The 24,684-nt window shown below is 39.6% G+C and overlaps 1 protein-coding gene across 1 annotated transcript; it reads right to left on the bottom strand.

Moving 5' to 3' along the window:
• Positions 1-12,930: 12,930 nt before the first annotated feature.
• On the bottom strand, positions 12,931-23,453 carry LOC103474712 (extracellular calcium-sensing receptor-like). Its single transcript, XM_081614895.1, has 9 exons — positions 22,394-23,453; positions 21,984-22,287; positions 21,005-21,091; positions 20,509-20,906; positions 19,939-20,416; positions 19,614-19,844; positions 19,410-19,533; positions 17,159-17,631; positions 12,931-17,067 (listed from the first exon to the last, which is right to left on the bottom strand). Exons 1-9 carry the CDS (start codon positions 22,654-22,656, stop codon positions 16,627-16,629), a joined length of 2,799 nt encoding a protein of 932 aa, XP_081471021.1. The 5' UTR covers positions 22,657-23,453; the 3' UTR covers positions 12,931-16,626.
• Positions 23,454-24,684: the final 1,231 nt, after the last annotated feature.

The following is a 24,684-nucleotide window of genomic DNA, read 5'->3' as shown; positions in this document are numbered from 1 at the left end:
ACGCTGGAGGGACTATGTCTCTCGGCTGGCCTGGGAACGCCTTGGGGTTCCCCCGGAGGAGCTGGAAGAAGTGGCTGGGGAGAGGGAAGTTTGGGCCTCCCTTCTGAAGCTGCTGCCCCCGCGACCCGACCCCAGATAAGCGGAAGAAAATCGATGGATGGATGGATTGGAACTGTCCATTCATCCATCCATCCATCTTCTTCCGCTTCTCCATCCGCTTCGGATCGCAAGGTTAGCAGCCTAAGTAAGGAGGCCCAGATTTCCATCTCCCCAGCCATTTGGTCCAAGAGTTCCCAGATCAGCTGAGAAACATAGGCCCTCTATCGTGTCCTGGGACTTCCCCTTGGCCGTCTCCCGGTAGGACGTGCCTGAAACACCTCACCAGGGAGGAGTCCAGGAGGCATCCCAACCAGATTTTCCTTCTCAAGAACATGGCCGTGGATTTAGAGGCACTGATCCTCATCCTGGCCACTTCGCACTCGGCTGCAAATCGCTCCAGTGAAAGCTGTAGATCACGACCTGATGAAGGCAGTAGGACCACATCTTCTGCAAAAAGCAGAGATGAGATCTTAAGGCCACCAAATTGAATCCCCTCAACACCTTGGCCTTGCCTAAAAATTCTGTCAATAAAAGTATTGAATAGAATTAGTGACAAAGAGCAGCCTTGGCAGAGTCCAACTCTTACTGAAAACGAGCCCGAGTTACTGCCGGGAAAGAGGACCAGACTCTGACGCCGGTCGTACAGGGAGCTTCTGTAGCTGAGGATCAGATCACCAAGGTCCCCATCTTCAGCTGCCATCCTTTCGATACTGCAATAACCGTAATTAGGGGTTATTGTTGCCTTTAACCCCTAATGAGGGAACTTTATCATTCCCATCTACTGTGCACTCCCTCCAGGTTCCCTGCTATTTTTCTCCTCAGTTTCCGTGGGAAAAACCTTCCTGCCTGCTGGTGTGAAAGGCGTCCTTTCCGGCTTCTTTTTAATAGGGGAAATTGGCTTCGGCTGTTTTAATTTTGGTTGTGTTGTGAGCTTGTCTTCTTTAAACCCTGGCTCCAACTTGCCTTCACGCAGAATTCTTTGCTTACATCTTGGCTTTCTTTTGAGCAGCTGGATTTTTTCCTGGATCGGTGGTCGAACTCTGACTTGTTGATCGATGGTTTCTGTTTCAACTTTGCTTTCATCTTCAGATCCTTTCAAATCAATATCATCTTCTACCTTTGCCTCTTTGATCTTAAGGATTCCTTCAATTCTTGTGTTCCATTTTCTCACTGTTGTACAATTGTGTCACCTTACGCATTTGGTCGCTGATTCTTTTAAGTCATTTAGATGCCTGTCCCTGTATTTAATTAGTAGCTTTAATTGATTATTTAAGAATCTATTTTCTGTCTTCAGGTTTGTCCAATCAGATTCTCTGTGGGCAAAACTTTTTTACCTCAGATAACAATTGAGTCCTGTGGGGACTCTGGTTCTCTACCTCGTGTTTTAACTTTGGGATTTGCTGAGATTCCAGGTATTTGTTTTGCTTGAGAGAGCAGTTTAGCTCTTTGGTGATTGAATCATCCTTCTCATTTAGAAGCTCAATTTGTTTATGAGCTTTTTCCAAATCCTCTTGCAGTTTGTTCTCCTTAATCAGTAATGCAGATCTTTCTTTAAGCCTTTGTAAACAATCCATAACCAAGATAACCAATTAATCTCTAGTCATTTGTCTAATTTGGGACTTTGTTAACGAATCAGGGTCAATTTGCGACATTTTGACTGTCTGACCAATGTATCAGAAAAGCTACGAAAAAATGCAATGTTAAATCCAATATGGAAAAACCAACGTCCGTGCTGCTGAGTTCTGCAAATTTGATTCAGATGCAGGACATTCAAGGCATCTGTTTCTTATGACATCACAACACTGTGACGTCATCAGATTCCATCAGTTGAATAATGTAATGTGTGCTATGTTGCTAGGCAAAAGCAAAGCCAGCTCACTTTCCAGCTGGCTTGCTTCTCAAGGCAGTCACTGCTCTTCCCCTTGTAATGCTATAGGCAGGCCCCAATTTGATCCTGCAGACTTCTGGACGAATGACATTTTCTCTCTCTGTCAGACTTTTCTTTTCCAACTTTTGAATGTCGCAACACCCAAATCAATCCAATGAAATTCTTATCCTGTCTGCCAGGACCGGGTGAGACGTAAAAGAATAATAAAACAAATCATCGTCCTGCATCATTTGAGCCCATTCTCAGTTTGCTAATAAAAAACATGGTACTAAAAATGTTCATTTTATCACATAAAAAAACACATACTTTATTAGTTTTTCATGAGTCAGACCAACACAAAGTAATGAATAATTGCAAAATAGAAGAAAAATGTTGAGAATGGATTTTTACAAAAAAATAAATATCAGTTAAGTGATGGTGAGCATTTATACTCACAGTTGCAGTTTAAATATTGACTTGTTGGTTTCTTCAGCCAAAACTCACACAGTTATCTATGGCTTGAGGCTGAGTTGGCAGAAGCAACAAGGCACTATAAACAGTAAAAACTCTCCAAGGGAGCTAACTGTAACATTTCACTACATTTAAGAAGCATCAGAAGACTTTATCTGAGATATTTGATGTATATATTTGCCTAATAACTTATACTTGTTTGGCTGTATTGCTCAGGTTTATTGTACTGTGTTGACTACTGTCTTGTGTATCATGGTTTTATGTGTTCTTACACTACTATCAGCCAAGTTACCTTTGAATGAAAATAGAAATCTAAACGGAGCTGACGGCTTTCTCTGCTTGCAGCTTTTAAAGTGATGTGAAAACCCAGAATGTAAGGCGGCGGCGGCTCCCTGGTGTTTAGCCGAGTCAGCAAATCCAATAATGAGCTTTCAGAAATGCCAAGGAGGTTCTTGCAATCGAATGAGAACATCACTGATTTGCCATCTTTCACTTTTTTTACACAATGGAATATATCTGAAGAAGTCCACTGAAATAGACTATTTGTCCAGAGTTTACCCAAACTAGAAGAACTTACTAAACTGACGCAAGATTTTGTTTAAGAAAAAAAAATCAAACTGTTGACCTGTACATTTACAAATCTCCTGTTTTGTTCTCACTTTCCCCTGATTAATCTCACGTCAAATTAGGACAGTCCTTGGCATCCTTTATTGTCACACAGCTGCGATTGTTCAGTGCTCCTAACACTGTTGTTCTTCAACAGTTCTCTCTCTGAGGTTTCAATCACTTTGCAGATGATTGCAGTCTCTCAAAGTGCTGCCTCAGGACTCTGGATGACGCCGTTAGAGAGTACAGCTAGGATGTTTTGATTCGGATCAAAATTTTGGTCTATTCTACTGCAGCTCTCTGTCGATTAAAGTGAAGTGTTTTGTTCTATACGTCCTCTTGTCCAAAATAATCTCCATCGTTTTACCAATCTGAAAAGCAGAGGGTTTGTTGCTTTCACACACCGTCTCACCAGACTTCGTACATTGTACATGCTTGGATTACGGATCAAGCATGTAAATGTGACTGCACATGCTTCAGTCACATGTGCATATTTCAGGATGATTTTGTCACAACACAGTTATTTGTTAACAGTGTTTAGAGTGTACTTTGTACTTTTCAGGAACCCAGAAAGGCTTTCCAGTGTTAGAGAGAGGTTGTTTTGTCACCCATTTCAAGGGCGATTTCCTCTTTACCACAAAGCATCATGAACTATTGAAGTATTTTGATGTATCAAACCTTTCGTGATCAATAAGTATACCCATGTAGCTGAACAATTAAGCCACCATGTAGTGTAATGTGTCTAGAACTCAGTGTTGGGAGACGGTCCGATGAACTGTCAAGACCCAAAGAGAGCGGTCTGTCTTTCATATCATTCAATACCATGTACCTTTTCTATTTTCTTTTGCAACTTTTGGCCTCTCTAGCTCGTCATTTGACTTTGATTTCCAGTCGAGATTACAACTTCACATTTACATTTCGATACTAGTGCACTTCAGGCAAGTGTAAACCCTTCAATATCGCCACAGAGCTGATAACTGGGCCGTTGGTTTTCCAATTTCTTCCACGTCTGTCTGGTTGTGCCTTCAATTTCAAAGGTAAATCAGATTGTTTTGCTGAGCAACCTGTCCTTTTTTTGTACTTGTTTATGTCTTTCTGTTACCAATCAACTCTTTAATCAAAGCAGGGTGTTCTTTTGCACAATGTCTGGAATTAACCCTTTTACTCGTTTTTTTTTTTTTTGTTCCTGAGAAGAACATATAACAGGCATCATTTATTGCCTTAAACAAGGTCCACATGTTTGGCACCTGTTTCTTCTCGGAATAAATGATTCAACCAATACTGGTATTATTTAGAACACGACCCTTTAAGTTAATCACTTAATTGCACAGAACCAACATATTGAACTTCATGACTGTTGGGTATCTTTGCTTTTTATTAGACTAAGTCACACTTTTGGAAATTATTTGGTAAGTAATTTCAACCAAAAAGAGCAAATGATCTGGCAAGTGATTTTGAACTGCTGTTTATTTGAATGCAACTTTGGGGACTTTTTTCTTTTCTTCCTCCCTTTTTCAAATGAGTATCAAGTTATTCACTTTAAAAACCGAAGCAACTCGTAACCACTGGTTAAGACGTGGCCAGGTTTGGAAAAAGTCTGTACGGTTCTTTTCCCCAGAAGAAAGGTTTTACCTTTTAAAGCCAGGCTTATAAACTATCCTTCCCAAAGAAAAAAAAATGTTTCAGTTTATAAAACCAAAACAGAAATACAAGGTCAACAAGCTCACCTTTCAGATATAGTTTCATCTCCAGCTGAAAACTCTTGATTTGCTCTTTGAGTCTGCTGAAACTATTCGAAATGAGAGACGCGGAATTAAAGCGCGAGGTTTAAAAATAAGCCGTAGTGAAGACGGAGCCGCTGCTGGAGCACCAGGAATAAATTAGCATTTTGTCCATGCCGCATTTGGCGTTTGAGTGCGTTAAACACACTCGGCACAGCACAGAGGGGAAAGGGGGCGCTCATTACTCGTGACCTCTCAAGAACTAGAAGAAAAAAAAAGGATGAACGAGAAGAGCAGACAAAAGAAAGGGAGCAGGTGGTCTGGAAAGTGGAGAGCGCAGGAAAAATGAGAGGACAGGAAGAGAGGACACTCAAAGTGTAATTGGATGAGCACTTGGTCTGCTTCTGAAAATGACAGCTCTCTCTCTCTCCCTGTAACCCCTCTTATTGTAAAACGGACTCCCTCATCCGCTCCCCTACACACACACACACACACACACACACACACACACACCCTTACATGCCGGCAGAGAATCCGCACGATTACACTCTGATGCATGGGATGCGATTAGTTGAACAGTCTCCAGCCTTTCGCAGATATTTTTTATCAAGCCGTTTCGCTGAACTTTTAATTACAGTTCCGACTGCGTCTTTAGGTGATTTGCCTGCGCCGTTTCTCCTGAGTTCACAAACAATGCCTCTTGTTTTCCTCAGCTTCCTCCCCCTGGTGAGGCACAAGTTGGGTTTTCTCCCTGTTGGCAGCGATGGCTTTAGATCAGACGTCTTGTCTTCCTCCTTCTGCCTTTTGATGTGTCATGAAATGACCCGCAACAACAGTTGCTCAAAGCACTCATCCCTCTTTGTTACTGAGACAGCATTTTTTATTTTTGTTGTTTTTTTCGTCATTGTATGTTGCCTGCATTACTTTAATCTGGCGCTGTCTAAATGATCGTGTCTGGAAAGTAATAAGTGTCCTTTCGTGCTTTATTGTTCACCATCCTGGATTTCCCCAGCGGCTCTCCTCTCGTCCAGGCCGACGCTCTGCAGCTGTGCTGGCACGGTGTCGGCATAGACGGGGGGCCCCTGCCAGTTTGCGGTGAATAAAAACCAGGTAGTGTTTGTCAGGCGACAGATGTTGGTGCTCGGTGCGTCTCTTACGTCTTGGTTCGAGGTCACGATTGCGAATTGTTAATCTTTTTGTTCTGTGACGTGTTTTTCTTGAGGTGAACAATAATCTTCCCTTCCTTCGACTCTTCCCCCTTTTCCTTCCCTGTTATAATGGAGAACGCCACTCAGACACCCTGCACGTTTTCACTTGTGGCAGCTGATGCTTACTTGGCACATCGTTCAGCTCTATTAGGAGCCATGCCTGTGATAATTGGACAGAAATGTCATTTGGCAAATCTAGAATGCTTTGCATGCGTTTAAGCGCGACACCAGTTAATGATTGTGAAGCTCGTCGGGTCTCTTTTTGACATCTTTTTTTTTTTTTTTTTTTGGGTGTTTTTACGTGACCGTGGTGAGAGTCGCTAATGGCTCACTGCTGCTGTTGGTTTTTGAGGGGATTATTTCTGATATTTAACAGTTGCAAATATGACAGGAGCAGGTGTGTTCTTGTTATGACGGTATGCTGTGAATTAAGCGTTTATTTAGAGAAAAGCTGGAGAGTTTGCCACCTCCACCAGAAGGTTTAGCTTAATTTGTTTAGGATCCACTTTTAGCTGCAGGCAGTAGCAACGCCGCCACTAGTCTCACGACGGTTCACACGTCACGTGACTTAGGTCACTGAAACAGTTTTTAGAAATTAAATGAAAACATGCAAGACAGTGTGACAGAACACACGTAATTATTTTTTGGTTAAGCACATAATTAGCTGGAGTAGAGTCAGTTTACTAAAACATTGTTTAATCTGTCCTTTAAAATATTTACTATCATTAAATATGCCATCAGTTGGCATTGCATGCCACGGAATAGTACAGTTCTCTTCTGTACATTCCTTCTAACTTCTGGCGAAAGGGATTTTTTTTTTTTTAATAGCAGCCCAGTAAAGGGAACATGTGTATTTTGGCTAAACAATGTATTCTGAAGTAACGCCACAGGTGTTCTAGAGAAAGCAATGTTTTTGAAAAACGCAAGTAATGGGTAGTTTTATCCATCTTTAATGGAAAGCCATCCTAAAACGTGATGCATTGTTTTTAACACTCGACAACGCAACACAATGCGAGCTGCTCCGTTTTGAATTATTTGAAGCTTATTCATGTTTTCTGTACGACCACTAGATCAGACCACAGGAAAGTCCGTCAATAGAGCATGGCTGTTTGCACTGTATGCCACATAAATCTCCAATAGGATGCATTGTAAACGGAGGACAACAGATATGAATACTTTCATAAAACGCAGCGAATGTATTTAAGAAGCACTCCTGGTTTTTTTTTTTTTTTTTTTGGGGGGGGGGCGTTTTGCAGTCACAGTTGCTTCCTTTTCTGTATGAGTGACAAGCCACTCTGCTGTTCTTTTGCCCAATGCCCACTGATCATGCACATAAATTTCCTATGGCTCAGCTGCTGCTCCTGATAGAGGGTGTCTGCAGATGATGAGTTTGTCAGGCTTGAGATTCCAGTGTTGATAGGTGTGCTCAGGGGGGGAGAAAGGAGTACCAAAAAAATTCCCAAGGTTACTTTGATGCCTCATTTCATTAAAAGTGTCACTCCAATTCCCCTCTGTGTCTTTTCACTTTCCACGGTTCTCCTTTTCGGCGCCTTGGACTAACCAGGAAACAAACAAAAAAAAGCTAAACAGTTGACGAAAACATCAAAACAATTATGTGTTTCTACATTCAGACCAGCTGACAGCTTTGAGCCCGGGACAAGACAATCATAGATGGGCTCCCCGGCTGCAACATTCTGTTTAATATTTACCGTTTAGAAACCGTATTAATCTTCTCTATGACTCTTCACTTCCTTTCCACCCCTCCCCAACACACACACTTTTCTTCTCCATACATTAGTCTTAAGATTTTCAAATAAATTAATACTGTGTTTAATATACTTCCAAGGTTCTAATTTATTATTAAGTATTAATTAAAACTGTGAATCTGATTACAGCTGCTGACGTTTAACAGGTAGAGGATCTGAACAAGCTTCATGCAATTTTCTATAAAAAGGTGCAGGCAATTATCATTTTATTTAATTTTTTTTCTATTTCTGATTAACTGTCAGACCTTTGGTGTCAGCTTTTCAATACTTGGATGTCTCGGAGTCCATGCCAGCTTTGTGTGGATTTGATGTCTTGGTATTGTGGTACATAGAAAGCTCTTTGGTTTTGCAAATTGTGGTGAAAGAAAAATTGATTCTGTGGACACGTGTGCTTTATTTACATAATGATCAGAGATCAGGATTATCTAAAATTGATTGCTTAATCGATCTCCATGCCACATAGGCGTATGGCCTACTTTTATTATTTTTTGTTGTTGTAGGGGTTAAAATATTTACATCAGCCAATGAGAAACAAATCGATGTTTAATTTTTGAAAACCAGCAGAGGATGAAAGATTTATTTCCCCCCCGATTTTTGTTGCTGTGACGGTTCAGATGGAAGCTGCATTTAAAGTAAAACGTGTTTATTTCGCCAGTGTAGTCACATCTCTGTTGCAAGATGCTGTAATTAATTACCAGTCGAGTAATTTGTAAACGTCGCCGGTTTGTTGTCACGTCATTAGAAAGTAATACATCATTGAAATGATTTTAGCGATGAATATTACTCACACCCTGTTTGTTTCATTTCTTCTTCAGGGATGCGTTGCAGACACAACACTCGGCAATGAGGTTTTGGTTTCAGTCTGTGGCCATTTGGAAAAGGAGCTGTGTTCCTCTGAAGGTTTTAAATAAAGCTTAAACAATGTGTGCCATTGAGTAAAAACAACACTTTTGATAATTCTAGCTGATCTAAAACAGGAAGTTATAATAAAGCAGACGTTTGTCTGATTCTTGCATTTGAAGCTTCCAGACTTAAAGCTTCAAGTCTGGAAGTTTTAAACCTGCAGAGGAATTCTTACAATCACACGAAGTCAAAGATGTTATCATCATCACAGGGGATTTATATATATATAAAGCTCCTTTCTTTACCAGAAAGGGTGATTCAAGTTGACTTTACACCTGGAAAGAAACAGATGAACTTTAAAGAAAAGGAGACTCACATTCTTATTTGATATGATCATTTTGGCATTTCATAGGTCACAAAGCAACGCAGTTTGACATTGTTGACCATTCTCAGTCTTCTAAGACCAGGGAGGTGAAAGCTGATATGATTTAATATAGTCGTTTTTGAAATAAAATATGTATATATTAGAGGTGGGCCGATCGATCGGTCACCGATCATAATCGGCCGATTTTAGTGAAAGTGCATGATCGGTGATCGGCGATCATTGGCTCTTGTTGCTGATACTGATCACCTGCATCTCATTTCGCAGCCTGACTGTGCAGCTGGTCTCCTCTTTCCTTCGCACTGCGCAAACACGCAGCAACAAATCCTAAGCGATGTGGAACAATAACGCACTGAGTGAATAGGGAAGTTTGCGTGTTGCGGAGGAAAATTGAAGAACGTCAAAATGCATCAACACAACGAAACTAATACGACATAAAAACAATGCCATACTTGACGGAGTTTGGCTACATCGAGGCTCACTGCAGTAAAAGAGACATGGAGGATCAGATAGCAGGTAAAGCAGCGCACAGCTACAAACACTCACCCGGATTAGCATGACGGTCAGAAAGCTAAACAAATAACCCGCAAAATTATTTAAGTCTTCGAGCTGCGATGTAAGACGCTGGTTCTGCTCTCGCTGTTGAACCGCTGCTACGCGCTACAGATAGTAATATTTCACAGACGGAGCGCCGCTTCTGCTCCACCTGGTAGTGACTCTCACACCGAACCTGTTTAAAGCTGCAGCATCTAACCTAAAAAATAAATTTGACATACGTATTAAAACTTTCGCTGTCCTAACATGAGACGGATAATCTCTAAAAAAAATAATCAATCACCTCCCTGTTCTGCATAATTACTCCGCTCAGTCAGAAACAGCCACTCAGAACTAGCAGTAATCAGCTAGCCGCCATGCTATTAGGAAGTTTTCATTCAGTAACTCTGGATTGTTTATTGTAATGGAACCTGTATTTGCCTTTGAATGTTAAGTTTTATACTTGAATTTTTTTGGAAATGTTGAGAGGTTTTATTTTGGCTCTTTGCATTATGTAGCCTCTTCAGAGCCTTCATATGTTATCAGTCTGTTAAAGATAGTGTTACCGATAGCAGTACAATTTGCAGAATGCCTGTTTTGTTTAGTTTTCTTCTTGGAAAAAGTTGTTAAAAACAAGTTTTTGTCTAAATTAAAGTGAATTCATGGTTCCTTTTTCCACATAATATAACTGGTATTGTTTATGATAAAAAAAATAAATAAAAAAATTATGCGATCGGTATCGGTGATTGGCCCTCATGGGTGATCGGTATCGGTATTGGCAGGAAAAAACCTGATCGGCACATCTCTAGTATATATATATATATATGCAGTGTATATATACTGTATTTTATAGAGACTATAGAGATGCAACAGAGATGCACCTCACTATTTGTTCTAAATGGAAATCGGCACTTCCTTCTTTGATTTCCAATTTTGGCTTCCAATGATTCACTTCCTGCTAAAGAGCCCCCTGGTGATTGAAGAAAAATCCACAGAAAAGGCGCACTGGATTATAAGATGCATGGTTCAATGTGTGGGGAAAAAAGTAACGGCTTAAAGTCCGAAAAATACGGTATCTACATACATTCACATGCAGGAAACTGAGAGGATAATTGAGATGGAATGGGTTTGATTCTCAGTTTAACAGCATCGGCTACAGGTGAAGTGTTTGTGTCTGTCCCACATTAACAGCTCTGTGATGTTTGTCTCTTTACTATCCAGAGCTGTGCTAATTATCTTAAATAAAATAAAAATAAGATAGCTGTGCAAAGAGCACAGTGTGGGGCTTTAAGTCATTTCCCCATGCTAAAAGTAAAATTAACAAAAGAAGAATATTTAGAAGGGTTCAATTAATTCACAAGAGGTTTTGAAAAATTCATCAGAAGCTGAGTAAAGGGCCTTTTAACTTTCATCTGTTAAATGAATATGCGATGCGTTTCTGTCAGTCGCATTATCTTCACTTTATTGAGCAATCTGCAGCCTTTTAAAGATTTTTGATTGGCAATATTGTAATATGGCTTCACATTTTAATCCTTCATTGAGTCCTAATGGCCAGTCTGAACCCCACATCGTTTCTGTCTCTTGCATGCTGTAGTGTTTTGACCATCCTGCACTCTAAGTAGTTTTGCTACCAATTAAAGTACATTGTTTAAATTTAATTCAGTTTCCTATTCTGCATCAGTGACAGCATTTTAAAAGAACACATTCGTTTTACTCTGATTATTAAAGTAAAAATAATTACTTTAATTAAGTAGTTACGCTTGAAGAAGAGTGATCAATCACAGTATTATAGGTCATGTTATTTGTTATGGTAATCTTACAAAACTAATTCATAAGAAAATAAGAGACCAGAGCTATCTCTTCTTTTGACTCAAGTTATATTTTTATGAAGCAAATTATTTCCTAGTTTTCAAAAAAAATTACATGTCATGCTTACTGCTGCTTCTGCTTAATTAAGTAATTTACTTAAAAGGACATTTTGAAAATAATTACAGTGCATAATTAAGCACTGCAACAATTACAAGACAATTACGTGAAGTCGAACTCTCAGGAAGAAGCTCAGTCCTAGAAAAGATTACATATTTACAGTTACACATTTCATAATTGACTGGCCAAAAAAAAAAAGCAAAAGAAAGGTAACATTTTAAGGGCTGATAAAAACAAGATTGATCTTTTTGGGTACAGATAGTGAGCAGATGATTACCAATCAGATTCCAAACCACAGCACAGCGTGAAGGATGGCCACCACAGCGTCGCGCTACGAGGACGTTCAATAATTTGAAAACACGTGACTACATGTGTTTTATGTTTTATTCCCCATTTCGGATCACCTTCCGGTTTAATATGTCCCTTTTTTAGTTTTACTCTTTAGTCGGTAAAGGCCCCACAGTTTGGAAGCGTCTCTCTTTGTGATCAAAATCGCCCTGTGGGATTTGTGCTTCAATCTTTGCTTTTTTGTTTTTCTCACTTCCACCTCTCCGCACTTTGGAGTTTAATCTTATTTTAGCAGCTGCAGAGCTATTTGCTGCGTCTGCCTCCGTCTCCCCCTGCAGAGGGAGAGAGCGCCAGCGAGAGAAGAAGATTATGGACAACTGGAGAACATTATGTGCATTAATGTTGGCGGTGAGAGTTTTGCTGCCTCTTATTGCCCGGGCCCTCGTCTGACTCCTCCTGGCATTCCAAGCATGGAAAATTTCAGACAAATTTAATGAAGCCGAGCTAATCACCGTCAGAATGCTGATCTTTCCTGTTTGCACGGCTGTTAGGCGAGCTTATGTTAGATCTAAAGGAAGTATCGCAATTGTGTCTGAGATCTTGTTCTTCCCTCGAGTTACGGGTTCCTGTTTGGTGTTTTTTGTATTTGGTGTTCTGTGAACGCTCAGAAAAGAAAAAATAATAATCAAAAATCCAAATAAAAAATGATAAGAAAGAGGGCATAAACTCTTAAAATTAAAGTTTGTCTGGATTTAACCCTTTCATGTGTAGTGGTCACTACAGTGGACAGCTATCTAGAAGCCATTTTCTTGTGCTTCTTGTGGATTTTTCTGTTATAAATGCACACAGACCATTGAAGTGGACACTAGCGCATGATAAAATGCACTATCAACTACTAGCCATCAGCTGCAAATGCAAGAAATTATTTTTGTCAAATCCCATATAGGACCAACAGACAAAAAAGCATGCCAACCGACCCGGACCCTCCTACTCTAGACGACTCTTGCAGGTAAAAAAATATTGTGACATCAGATAACCCCTAACCCCAAATAACTGAAAAATACTGATGTATTTTTCAGTTATTTGAAAGATACAAACAACTTTGTATTTGGAGAAAATTACAATTGATTACCTAAAAAAAAAAAAATAAATTATAATTATTTTTTTTTACAAAATGTTTTTATGCCTTAAGAAAAAAAACAAATCCTGACACAGAGGATCATAATTCATGCATGAAAGGGTTAAAATCTTTGAATGTAAAGCATTAAACATGCCACAATGTCTGTAAAATGGAGATAAGCTATGTTTTAGGTTGTATTTTAGTAAATATATGTGATGTGAGTTCTTCCATGTCTCATTGTAAGAAACCATGCATCTTTCAGCTTCACGTTGTCCAAATGCTCATATTTACACACGTTTTGGAGCACTCTCCCTCCCACAAAAACCTACTCGGCATCTTAATGACACAAAATTACACAAGCGATCATGACTCATGCCACTTCAACTTAAAAAAGGATCTTCAAAACCTCTGATTATTTGATAGACTATGTAAAAAGGACAACATAGTGCTATCTGGTAATTGGTGTGACTACGGATGAGCTTATTAGTCATTAGTGCTTCAGTTTCTATGGGCCTCATTTCTTTTATCAGAAGATGTAAATAGTAAAAAGAAGCCACCTGGAAGAGACAGCATCAAAAGACATGAGGAGCTCTGTGGTAAAAAGAAATGTTTGTTCAGTACAAGTCGTGCTTCCGCACATCCAATATATCAGTTGTAACAACATGAGTATATTTTTTCCCCCCTTTTGTCGCTGAAACAGCCTTGACCCATCGATGATTGGACTCCTCCACAACCGTGACAGTGTGTTGTGGTAGATGATACAAGCAGGAGGGCATCGGTGTGACACAGATGACCTCATGACAGCTGAGAGGTTTTACACAATCTCATCATTCAAGCATGTTTGTAAAATCTATCCTCCATCCAGAAAACCTAGAAGAAAAGTAGGCCTCTTTTCCACTGAGACAGGCCTTTAGTATTCTGTGCATCTCTTTTCAGCCAGACTGAGTGGGTGATGAGCATCAAAGTAATGTCCAAATGAATGTCATGAGCCAAGGTTTTTCACAATAACACTGCATCATCAGAGTTTCTTATCTGGGGGATTTTATTGCTATGATGAATGATCTTTTTTTATGTGAGAGAGTTTACAAGTATGTGGTTGTTTAAAATATCTCATGTGAATATGTTGGGTTTTTTTTTAATTGAATAAATAGATTTTCTAATCTCGAAAAACCTTTTTGTTGGTTGTTAAAATTTGGTTTATTTTTCACAACATTTGGCGAATTTTTAGGAAGTCCTCATAGGAAAAGTTTATTTAAGTACATGCCATTGTGCAAGTTTTTGTTTTTCATTCTTTTTCGCCAAATTATCAAAAGCAGTTGCCGCCTCCGTCTCTGTGTTTGGGTGACGTACATAAACCACTGTGTATGAGACACGAGTTTTATTGGAACGCAATGAAACTTAAGTTTTACTTGAGTCCCGAGAGTCAAATTGGTCGGCATCCGCACAAGTTTTCTGCAGAGGCTGATTTTATTTTATAGCAGAACTTGGCACCTGCTCTCGCTGATAAAGTCTCAATACTGAGCACAATACGTGAACTTCAGAGTGCATGATCCCATATGCGACAGTCCAGTCACTCATTGCCCTTAACTTGACTATGTTGCTGCGTTAGAATGCAAAAGTTGCATTAAATGTTTTAATATACATCATGTGTGATGGCTCTTAAAAGTCCAGAGCTGCAGGTCTTGTTCAGTATTACATTTTCAAACCACAATTTTTCCTTCCACTCAGCTTCCCATCGATATGAAGCTCTCTGGCAAGTGTCTTTTTTTTTTATAAATGCCTTTTTGGTGGAGAGTTTTAGTGACGACTGTAGAGTTAGCATCTTATGATTGTGTATAACATGGTCCTAATGTAACACTTTTGTTTAGAAAATATTTTATTGATGTGAATTTGAATTTCGTGTTCTCGTCGGTGGTGAGTCATGGTTATCAAGATGACCAAAAATAAACACTTGAAATGTGTCATTCTGTGTAAAAACTAATATTTATAATTTGTGGCTTACGCATTTGGAATGGTATGAATCACATAACTTGAGTGCTAGATTTTAATTTATTTAGCTAAAACTGCAAATTTGATAAACATATTAAACATAAGTTACATTATACACACTTGTATTAAATATGTATCTACACATCTATGTAATTTCTATGTAAGTTTAACGTTTATGACTGATACATTAACAATATCCAGCATTGTTTGGCTTCAGTTACATGTTTCATCTGACAGTGAGAACTCAACACAAAAAATAAACACAGAAAAAAATAAATATTGCTTCTCAGCTGAACACAGAAGCATTATGCCAAGTGTTGTCTCTGTGTTTTGTTTTGTATTTTTTTTGTCTGAATCGTTGGTGTTATTTGCAAACACTTCAAAATAAGGTGGGAGGAAAAAAAATCCTCAAACATTATAATTGTGAAGTAGATGTCAGCGGCAGGCTGTGAACGGTGGCAAATGAAAGAGGGTTCGCAATCTAGCAAATATCTTCCTTAATGCATTCTATTAAGCTAAAGTAATGGCTCTGACCTCATTAAAAGGTGTTAGCGGAGAAAGCGCATTAATATTATTAACACGTCTGCTCATATTTAAAGAGTCACAGTAGCTCTCCTTTTTGCTTCTTTACATTCAAACTGTAACAGCATGTTTCATAGCTTAGCATATGCTAACTTCTATCTCTGTAGGGGTGAAAGTTCTTGACATTTTTACTTGGAACAGCAGAGGTCTGTGCTGTTCCTCTGCTCAACCCCAGATATCTTAACAGATAAGACTTGAGTACACAACAGCCAGTCATTCTCTTATTACATCCCCCATATCATCATCTTCACACTTCTCTCCTTAATAACGTCTAAAAAAGAAAATGTATTTTCTGCGTGTTCACCTCGCGATCCTTTAATCTCTTTGAGGAAATTACCAAGCATTTTTTCATTCAAACTCCATTAATTATTTAACCGTCATTTGGAGTACATGTGTTCCAGTTCTCTAGATTAAATCAAACAAACATTGCTACATTCATAAGCATTTATAATCATTGCAGATGGTGCACTATGAACAAAAATCCATTCGAAGCTCCTAAATTATTATTTTTTGACAAAAAAGAAGTGCACAGATTCCTCTAAATGAAGTTTTGATATGAGTCAATGTCAATTACAAAAAAAAATCTTGTATCTTTTCTCCTGTCTATTCCTGGGACACCAGTAATGCTCTCTGTCTGTCATATTCAGCCACATTAACATGTCTGGGGAAACAACAACCCATCCATCAGTCAGGGATAATCACTGCTGGTGTTAACGCAGCTGGGAAAAGAAGCAAAATGTCACACAATTTGGTTTGTTAATAGCCAGGCGGGATGTTTTCATGCGAAAGCCTCTAGAGAATCAGGATTCAATTAACCAGCGAACTCTGGGATTTCTGCACAGCGTTTCCTCAGAAACCTTGGGCCTCATCATCCTCTGTTTTGTGAACTGAGCAATGACACGACTGCCAAATCCTGGCGCTATTCAGCTCTGAGACGTCTTTCATATTTACATTCACGGTGGTGGAGGTGGAGGTTCACCTCGTCTCCTTTGTGGGACATTGCTTTTGTTTCTGAAGTCTTGCAGCGCTGTTAGTGTGGGTGGTGGCAGAGGTAGGGAGTGTGTAGGAAGGAAGGTGTGAGACAGACAGAAGGAAATTCCTGGTTTAAATTTTCTAAGCCAGAGATTAAATTTATCTTAATAGCTCACTGCTACCATCTGGTGGTAAAATATATCCCACAAGCACTTTCTTTCTGGGTAGGAGATGAAACAAGATTTTTAAAATCTAAAAATTTCCAGAGGGAGCTTTGGACATCAGGTGTTTCCTTGTGTTCTTTTCTGGCCTGAGCAGGATCATGTAGCACTTTGGGGCAAAGATGCAACCCAGCAGTCCATAACTGGAGGCCAGGATTGCAAACACTTCTGTGACTGTTGCGTACTTCCCCGGAGAGCTGATGTAGGCGGGAATAAACGCTATCCAAACGGCACAGAAAATCAGCATACTGAAAGTGATGAGTCTGGCCTCGTTGAAGCTGTCGGGAAGTTTCCTGGCCAGGAAGGCTAAGAGAAGACAGAGGACTGCCAGGAGCCCGATGTAGCTCAGCACCAGAGCGAATGCAATGTATGAGCCTTCATCACATAAGAGAATTATAAAGTCTTCCTCACGCGGCATCAGTTGGTGTGGAGCAGGAGGCGCAACGAGCAGCCACACGGTACAAATAAGAACCTACAAAAAAACACAAACACACAGATGTCTTATTCAAACATTTTGAGAGGTCTTTCCAGATTATTAAAAAAAAAAAACACCAAAGCCTTACCTGGGTTATGGTACAACTAGCGATGATTGCTTTTTGCTGTGAGGGGCCAAACCATTTAATGACATTGCTGCCTGGAAGTTTTGCATTGAAGGCCACCAGCACCACTAACGTCTTCCCTAGGACACAGGAGATACAGAGCACAAAGCTGATCCCAAATGCTGTGTGGCGCAGCATGCAGGACCACTTGGACGGCTGGCCAATAAAGGTCAGAGAACATAAGAAGCACAGCGTCAAGGAGAAGAGCAGCAGGAAGCTCAGTGCCGAGTTGTTGGCTCTGACGATGGGTGTGGTTCTATTGCAGAAAAATATCAGGACCACGATGCAGGTGCTGAATGAGCCGATGAAAGAAATGGCAACTAGGGTGATACCCATGGTGTCTCTAAAGGAGAGGAACTCCACCCGTTTGGGGATGCAGGTGGTTCTTTCAGCATTGGACCAGAACTCCGGCGGGCACTGCGCACACTCTATGGAGTCTAGAGGAAAGATAAAAATGACTTAGCTGTGGCACCCAAAGCTTTTTCATTATACCTTTATGCAGGTCTCATTAAATCAGAATATCATTAAAATGTCAATTGCTTTTAGAAACTTATTTCAAAAAGTATAGATTCAATAATATATTTTTTCAATGTTTTTTTCTGTTAATGTAAATCACTATTCCTTTGATTGGAACAACGATCAACATATTTGATGAGGACTTGCTTTATGACTTTGATAATGGCATTTGACAAAATGCGATGTTTATTGGCTGTTTCATAACTGACGACTGTACGATGTTTTAATGATCGATCAATCAATAGATCAAATTTATTAGAACTTTTCAGCAACAAGGCAGTTCAAAGTCAAAGACATCATGACAACAAAAACACATCATTTGAAGACCAATAACAGACAACGCATTTTGTCAAGTGTCATTGTTGAAATCACTAAACTCACCATTCAAATATGTTGGTCAATGTTCCATTTGTTATGGTTCACAAGCAACCTTGAAATGCCTTGTTGCTGAAATGTGCTATACAAATATATTTGACTTCACTTGATTTAATGAAAACCAAATACTTCTCAGAAAACTCTGAGAACTTTCCCAGAAAATTTGTATTTTACATAAAAAATAAAAAAAAACGCATATGAAAAACTGTAAAAAAATTACTCTTGAAATGCTATGCCATCCCTGGCATATCCTGGGGAAGACAGCAGTCGTGACAGTTGCCCTACACAATAACACTTTCAACAAGAAGGGTAAAATATTAAAGGTCATATCTAAGGAACCTGGTTGTTTAAAGAATGTTGCATGCAAAGGACAGCTGAGTAAAAGAAGAAAAGCGTAGAAGAAAAAAAAATACTTATAAGGCGATGTAGAGTTTGAGAGAGATTTACAGATGTATGCAGTGGAGCAGTGACCAGACTGAGTCCTGACAATGCACACTTTGTCGAGCTCACAGTTTGTTGGGAGGACGCCATGCAAAAGGCCTTCAAGAGGAAAAGTACCCTGACCTTGCAGTCAATGTCAGACAGTCAGGATAGAGTTCAAAAATTTAGCTAGCAGAAGGAGGTTTCTGGGGGGTTTATTGCTACATATATTTTGAGACTGGTCTCGACATCAGTAGTCAAACCTCAGGCCAGATCATCAAAGAAATTTCGAGTGTGGCAGAGTGGAGAAGTTAGTGGTTTTGGCTCAAAAGAACCAACCTGTTCTCCCACACAGGAAGGCTGAAAAAAATCCTTAGAAAAATCTGATGCTCGACTTACTGGAAACGTCTCGCACATAATGTGCAAATGTTCTCATTGGTATGAAAGGATATTAAAATCCGACTCAAGGACAGGAACACTGTGTCTCGCATAGTGTTTGACACTTTGCGTGGTCCTTGATGCTTTGGCGGGAATCTGAAAATAAATGTAGCTCTCTGAGAAACAGAACTCAGGGTTTTCGTTCGCTCTAAGTCTTCACTGTCAAAATCATGCAGTCTTAAGAGACGGGGTCATTTGGACCTCACAAGCTTTTAGCTCTGTGTGTGGTCCAGAGGTGTGCACTTTAATTAACTTTTTTTTTTTTTTTGTGGTTTTGGAAAACAACAACCACCCCACCACCCCCTTTCCTCTCTATGTGACCATTTACTAACCCTCCCCCTAAGACTGGGGTGAGGATAATAATATGATTTACTTTTCAGATGAACTAATAAATTAATTTTAGATGCACCTGTACAATAGATAAAATGATTCACCACAATGGGCCTGCTGAATAATTTTGCCTCACCAGAGAGATTGCTGATCTTCCCAGCTGTACAAGCCACACAGTCATAGCAGCAAACAGGAAAGTTGGGTCTCATTGCCTTCCGTGTGCCTGGAGGACAAATAGTGCTGCATACTGATGAGGGAACCTGCAGGAAAAAAGGCAAACCCAAGATTAACTTAGGTTATGCTAAAACAGTTTACAAATCCCACATATTTTTATTTTTACCCTGGTTCGGTTGCCATTCCACAAAATGACGCCTTCATGGATGTAAAGTTTTTGTTTAACATCTCCGGTCATGCCATCAAATTTGCCAATGTTGATGAACTCAAGTTCCCCATTCGGATTCATCTGCCAGTTAACGAGATCATACATGGCTGCGGGGTCGCCATTCTCATCAAATTCAATTTCACTTGCAAATGAATTCAAGTACCGCACTTGCTTTAGGTAATGAAGTAGCTAAACAAAGAAGGTGCGTGCGTGTGTGTGTGAGTAGAAGAAGCGAATGGAGACGTCTTAAACTGCAGTGAGTAACTTAAACATGCAGTCGTACCTGCCAAGGCCGAATAACATCTGGATCTGAGCAGGACCTCTGGAAAAAAGGTCCTTCTCCTTTCACACAGTTTTTCATTGCTTTAAGAGCATAGGCGACAGCATACACCGCTTTATAGACGTTGTAGGAAATCCTCAGCTGTGACACATCTGAATAAATATTCGTCACATTCCCAAGGTCTTCCTTTCCAGAGCATGGAGGCTTACTTTCACCTTCCTTTTCCCGACTTTCAGTTTGAGCACCCAGGCTGCACTGAAACACCTCTTCCCAGAAGGACACAAGGAAGGGATCCGTCTGGGCGTCCGATCTTGATGGATTCAAGCGAAGCAGAAAGTCTCGCAATCCCGGAATGTTTGCCTGCTGAATGGCAAAGCCAACTGTGCCCTGGAGGATGTGGTGGTACTTTTTGGGGGTGGAAAGTACAGCTGCTGTGCTCCAAGCTTCACTGGCTAACCACTGTATCCCAGTGAGCTCGCTTCTGTATGTAACAGGGATGGAGGTAAAAGCACTGAAAGTGTGTTGTCTGTGTATGATTGGTTTCCAGCAGAGTCTAAAACTAAAGCATCGCACCTTTGTACTTCGTCAAACAACGTGGCCGCATCTTGTTCCACAGCAAATACGAGAATCACCTTTGCCCCAGACAGCCGGATGACGGAAATGATGGATGAAATTTCCGCCTGCTGTCTGTTCTTAGGGATAATCCTATGAAAGGCAACACAAACACCCAACTTTGTGACCTGGGAGAAGAAGAAGAAAAAGAAGAAGAAGAAGAAAAAACTGAAGATCCATAGTGAGCTATATTTTAACATTAGCTCGCAAAAGAAAATATTCATACTTGTATTCATAACTGTTTGACCCACCTCATTAGCGAAAATGTTTGCCCCGCCACGACCATAGGCATCATCACCTGCAATCACACCAACCCACGTCCAGCCAAAATGCTTAACAAGCTGAACCAGAGCGTCTACCTGGGAATAGAGGAATGCTGAAGTGAGACCATATCACTTAATTATGTAACAGACATTTTTCTGTTTCTGCTCAATGTTTCTTTGTTAAACTTTCTAACCTGGAAGAAGTCACTCGGCATGGTCCTTAGGAAGGCAGGAAACTGCTTTTTGTCACTCAGACAGGCGCAGCTGGAGAAATAGCTGATCTGTAAAATGATCACAACCTTGAATAAATGGGGAGTTACAATTAGAAATGGAGAGGTAGTAGTGGTAGTGCATATTATAGCTAAAATTGTGGGATAGAAGTAAACTGATTTAACCTTTTTGTCACTTTTAACAAATAAATAAAAAGTGTATCATGTATTTGTACTGAACCCACTTTAACGTCATCCTTCCCATATGAAATCTACAGCAATAAACAACCTTGTTTAGTTAATAATTCAGTAAATCTCAGTGTACATATGACCATTCTGTGAAAGCCTCAGAAGTTGCTTTGTGAAAATGAGAGCAAACATATTCACGAAGGCCAACTAACACAGAGGTGGTGGTGGAGCATTTTAAAGCAGGGTTTGATTATGAAACAATATCAAGTTTTGCTAATCTAAAGAAAAACTTGTCCATCCATCATCTGAAAATGACAACAGCACAATTCTTGGCTGTACAAAACCAGCTGTAGAATTTTTTTTCACATTTGGCCATGTGATAAACTTGTATCTTTTTTTTCTTCTTTTTTTTATGGGATATACCGAAACAAATATAACTGCTTGAACCAAAAACCCCTTGTTTGCTAGAAAACTGAAACTGCTATTGACCCCGAGTCACACAATGAAACAAGATGGAATCGTCACGCTGTGGGAACATTTCTCTCAAAAAGGGACAAGAAAATTGCCGGTTGCTGCGTTTGCGTGTTGCAGTTTTCAGATTCTAATTTGTAAGTCATTTCAAAACGTGTGGATTCTATCTTTTTCTGTTGGTCCTGCACATAAAATACAAAAAAGTATACAAGAAAGCTTGTGGTTGAAATAAAATAAAATATATATTTCTAAAAACCCACTGAATATAAATTGTTTTCAAAGTCACAGTACAATATGCATTTACTTGCGGCACGGTGAAGACGCCAAGGAAGCGAGCCACTACGAGAGACTGAGTGGAGCCTCCGTCTCCTATCACCAGCGGCACGCTTTCATTGCAAGTGCTGCTCCTCTGAGATTTTTCTCCGACCGCTGAGCTCTTCTCCCCCCCCATTAGCTCCATGGCAGCCTTCAACGCCTGATGTGGCGTGCTGCATGAATCATAGATCTTGTATCCGACTGTGACGTTTGGAAGAAGCTTCCCCTCGTTGTTGATCTCTTCAATTGCAAAGATCATAGTTTGCATCCAGCGGAAAGTTCGGAAATTGAATCTGGTTCGAGAAAGAGTTGATATAAAGCTGCATGAAGAAACTTTCTGATAGGGATGATTACTGGTTTTCTTTTTCTACACACATAGCAACCAATTACAAGTCTTACCTGGTGCATTTACTTTTAGGAGGCTGGGAGGTGAAAGTCAAACTTTGCTCCTCCACCATGTCGTGAAGGGAAAAGAGGCCCCCCAAAATGATGTCCCCCTTTTTCTCCAGCACAGGCATAGTGTTGGGTATCATTCGACATTGCAGGCTCAGGTCTTGGCTGGAGTTGCAAGGAAATAACAGATTCAAAACAAAACTCAAAAACACAAACTGGGTTCTCGTTGTAGGAATGACCACAACTGATCCCATCCAAAATAGCTTCATCCTACTGTATCAAAACCTTCAAATGATTGCACAATGGGTTGTACAAAAACATATGCAAAACGATGAAAGGAAAAGCACAAAAGCCCACTCGACGAGTTTAGAGGAGCGTTACAGCCTGATTAAAAAAAAAAAACCTCCAGAGTTCTGTGTCTTTGCAGCCCTCATAAAGCAGCAGATTAACTATGCAGCCTCTAGTGTCATGTAAGAGATTCTGCCCTTTGGCATATATATAACATTTCCTTCATCAGCATCAAACTCTCAGAAAGATTTAATTTCCCTTTTGGCTTGTGTTCCATGGAAAATAATCCCCGGTTTCACAGCAGGCAACGATAAAAACAAAGAGGTGGAACGGGCACCGAAACATCAGGGAGAAGGATATGAGCTCTGTCATAACGCAGAGTTATGCTTGAGTAAGGTTAATTCAACCTGCACTGATGCGTTGAGGCACACAGTAGACAAGTGTCACTGGGACTGTTAAACTACATTAGATCCACTTTTTGTCTTTCAAGTGCACAAACAGAGAGACAGTTTCCATCATGTTAGAAGATTTTAATCCTTCCTGGAAGCATCACTTTCCAAAATTTTAATTGACTTCAACATGTATGTACAACAATAGCATAGCGTATAAAATAGGTTGAATTAAAAAAACTGATGCACTCGATGTAAAAGTTGTCATACTTCTGTTCCAGTTTTTCTCAGTTTCTTCAGTGCATTTCTCTCTTGACTGCACAACAGCTAATGTTTTTGTTTTCCCCAAAAGAATTAGCACAAAGAGCAAATCACTTGTTTAAAATGGATAGATCTTTCACAGACACGCAAGTATTCATGTCAATGTCAGTCCTGACATCATTGTTTATAAACAACATACTTAAGTTATAATGTTATAAAACGGGAGAGGATAGGATGGAAGCAACTGATGCATGTTCAAAAGAATTTTAAGTTTTTTTTGGAAGAAATGAAAAACGTCCAACAGTGATGAGCTTATGACTTAATATTGTGGAGGTTGAACAGTTGTGATTTTTTTTTTTTTCATTTTGATCAGAGAAATGCACCAAAAAATATCATTATTAATAATAATGATACACTTAGTACAATACAACTGAAAATAAAAAGTTTTTTGGGGGGAAATGTAAAAAAATATGAGCTTTAATAACCTAATTGCATAAATTGTTAAACTACTACCACTGAACCACATTTTGGTTTCCACCATCCGGCATTTCTACAACATACGATCATGTAATCTGAACTTTTGCACAGCTATACCAACAAATTGTCAAGATGTGATGTCGGTAGACTCCATCGCTGTAATTAAATCAAAAGGTGCGACAACATTTTTGCTCTCAGTTTTGCCTGACTGCTTTCACAGCTGCATCGAAGCAATCAGGAAAAGCTACAGCTTTCTACATAGGCAGTGTCAAATTATGCTTCTTGCAAAGAATTGGATGCAGTATCAGAAATGCTTTGACACAAATTTTCTTGATTGCGTGACATTTTTTTCAAGCTGACTAAAAACAGAAAAACTGTTAATGTTACAAAAGATTCTGTAAATGTGAACCAAAATAAAATCAAAGAGTATAGGATTTAAAAAAAAAATCTGTTATAGTAAAAAAAATCCACACTATTGGTACTCACTTTGGATCCATACTGATAAAGAACAACACAGACGTGACACATTTTAAGGCCTGCAAATAGATAAGTGAATATTTGTGTGACAGAGTGTCAAACTGGTGCTTCAGTGGCTTCATAATGATCTGGACAGCTTCTAATAGTTAGGAGCAGGCGATGGGATCTGGACTGTTTGAATGAAATCTGTGTGAACTGTTTTGCAAAAAGGTGAGGAAAAAATGCCAAACCAATGAGAAATTCTTATCACATTTCCAAGAGGTGTCTTATACTCTGCTGAAATAGTAATGATGACAGCTGAGTGGAATCCCAGATACCTTAAGTAGGTCAAAGCAGTCGAGAAAAACTGTAAGATTCAAGATTACTTTTTATTTTAGACCCCTGCAGTAAAATTATTTTGTCCAA

Source organism: Poecilia reticulata, chromosome 13 (assembly GCF_904066995.2).
Source record: "Poecilia reticulata chromosome 13, P_reticulata-male-v2, whole genome shotgun sequence".
NCBI classification, from domain to species: domain Eukaryota; kingdom Metazoa; phylum Chordata; class Actinopteri; order Cyprinodontiformes; family Poeciliidae; genus Poecilia; species Poecilia reticulata.
This window is presented reverse-complemented; position numbering and strand designations above follow the sequence as displayed.

Bases quoted from the DNA above. Each gene is read 5' to 3' on its own strand.
- LOC103474712 (XM_081614895.1), bottom strand. From the start codon at position 22,656: ATGAAGCTATTTTGGATGGGATCAGTTGTGGTCATTCCTACAACGAGA. The intron at 19,845-19,938 runs GTACGACTGCAT...TTCTTTGTTTAG, and splicing joins ATGTTATTCGGCCTTGGCAG to CTACTTCATTACCTAAAGCA. The intron at 19,534-19,613 runs GTAAAAATAAAA...TTTTTCCTGCAG, and splicing joins GGAATGGCAACCGAACCAGG to GTTCCCTCATCAGTATGCAG.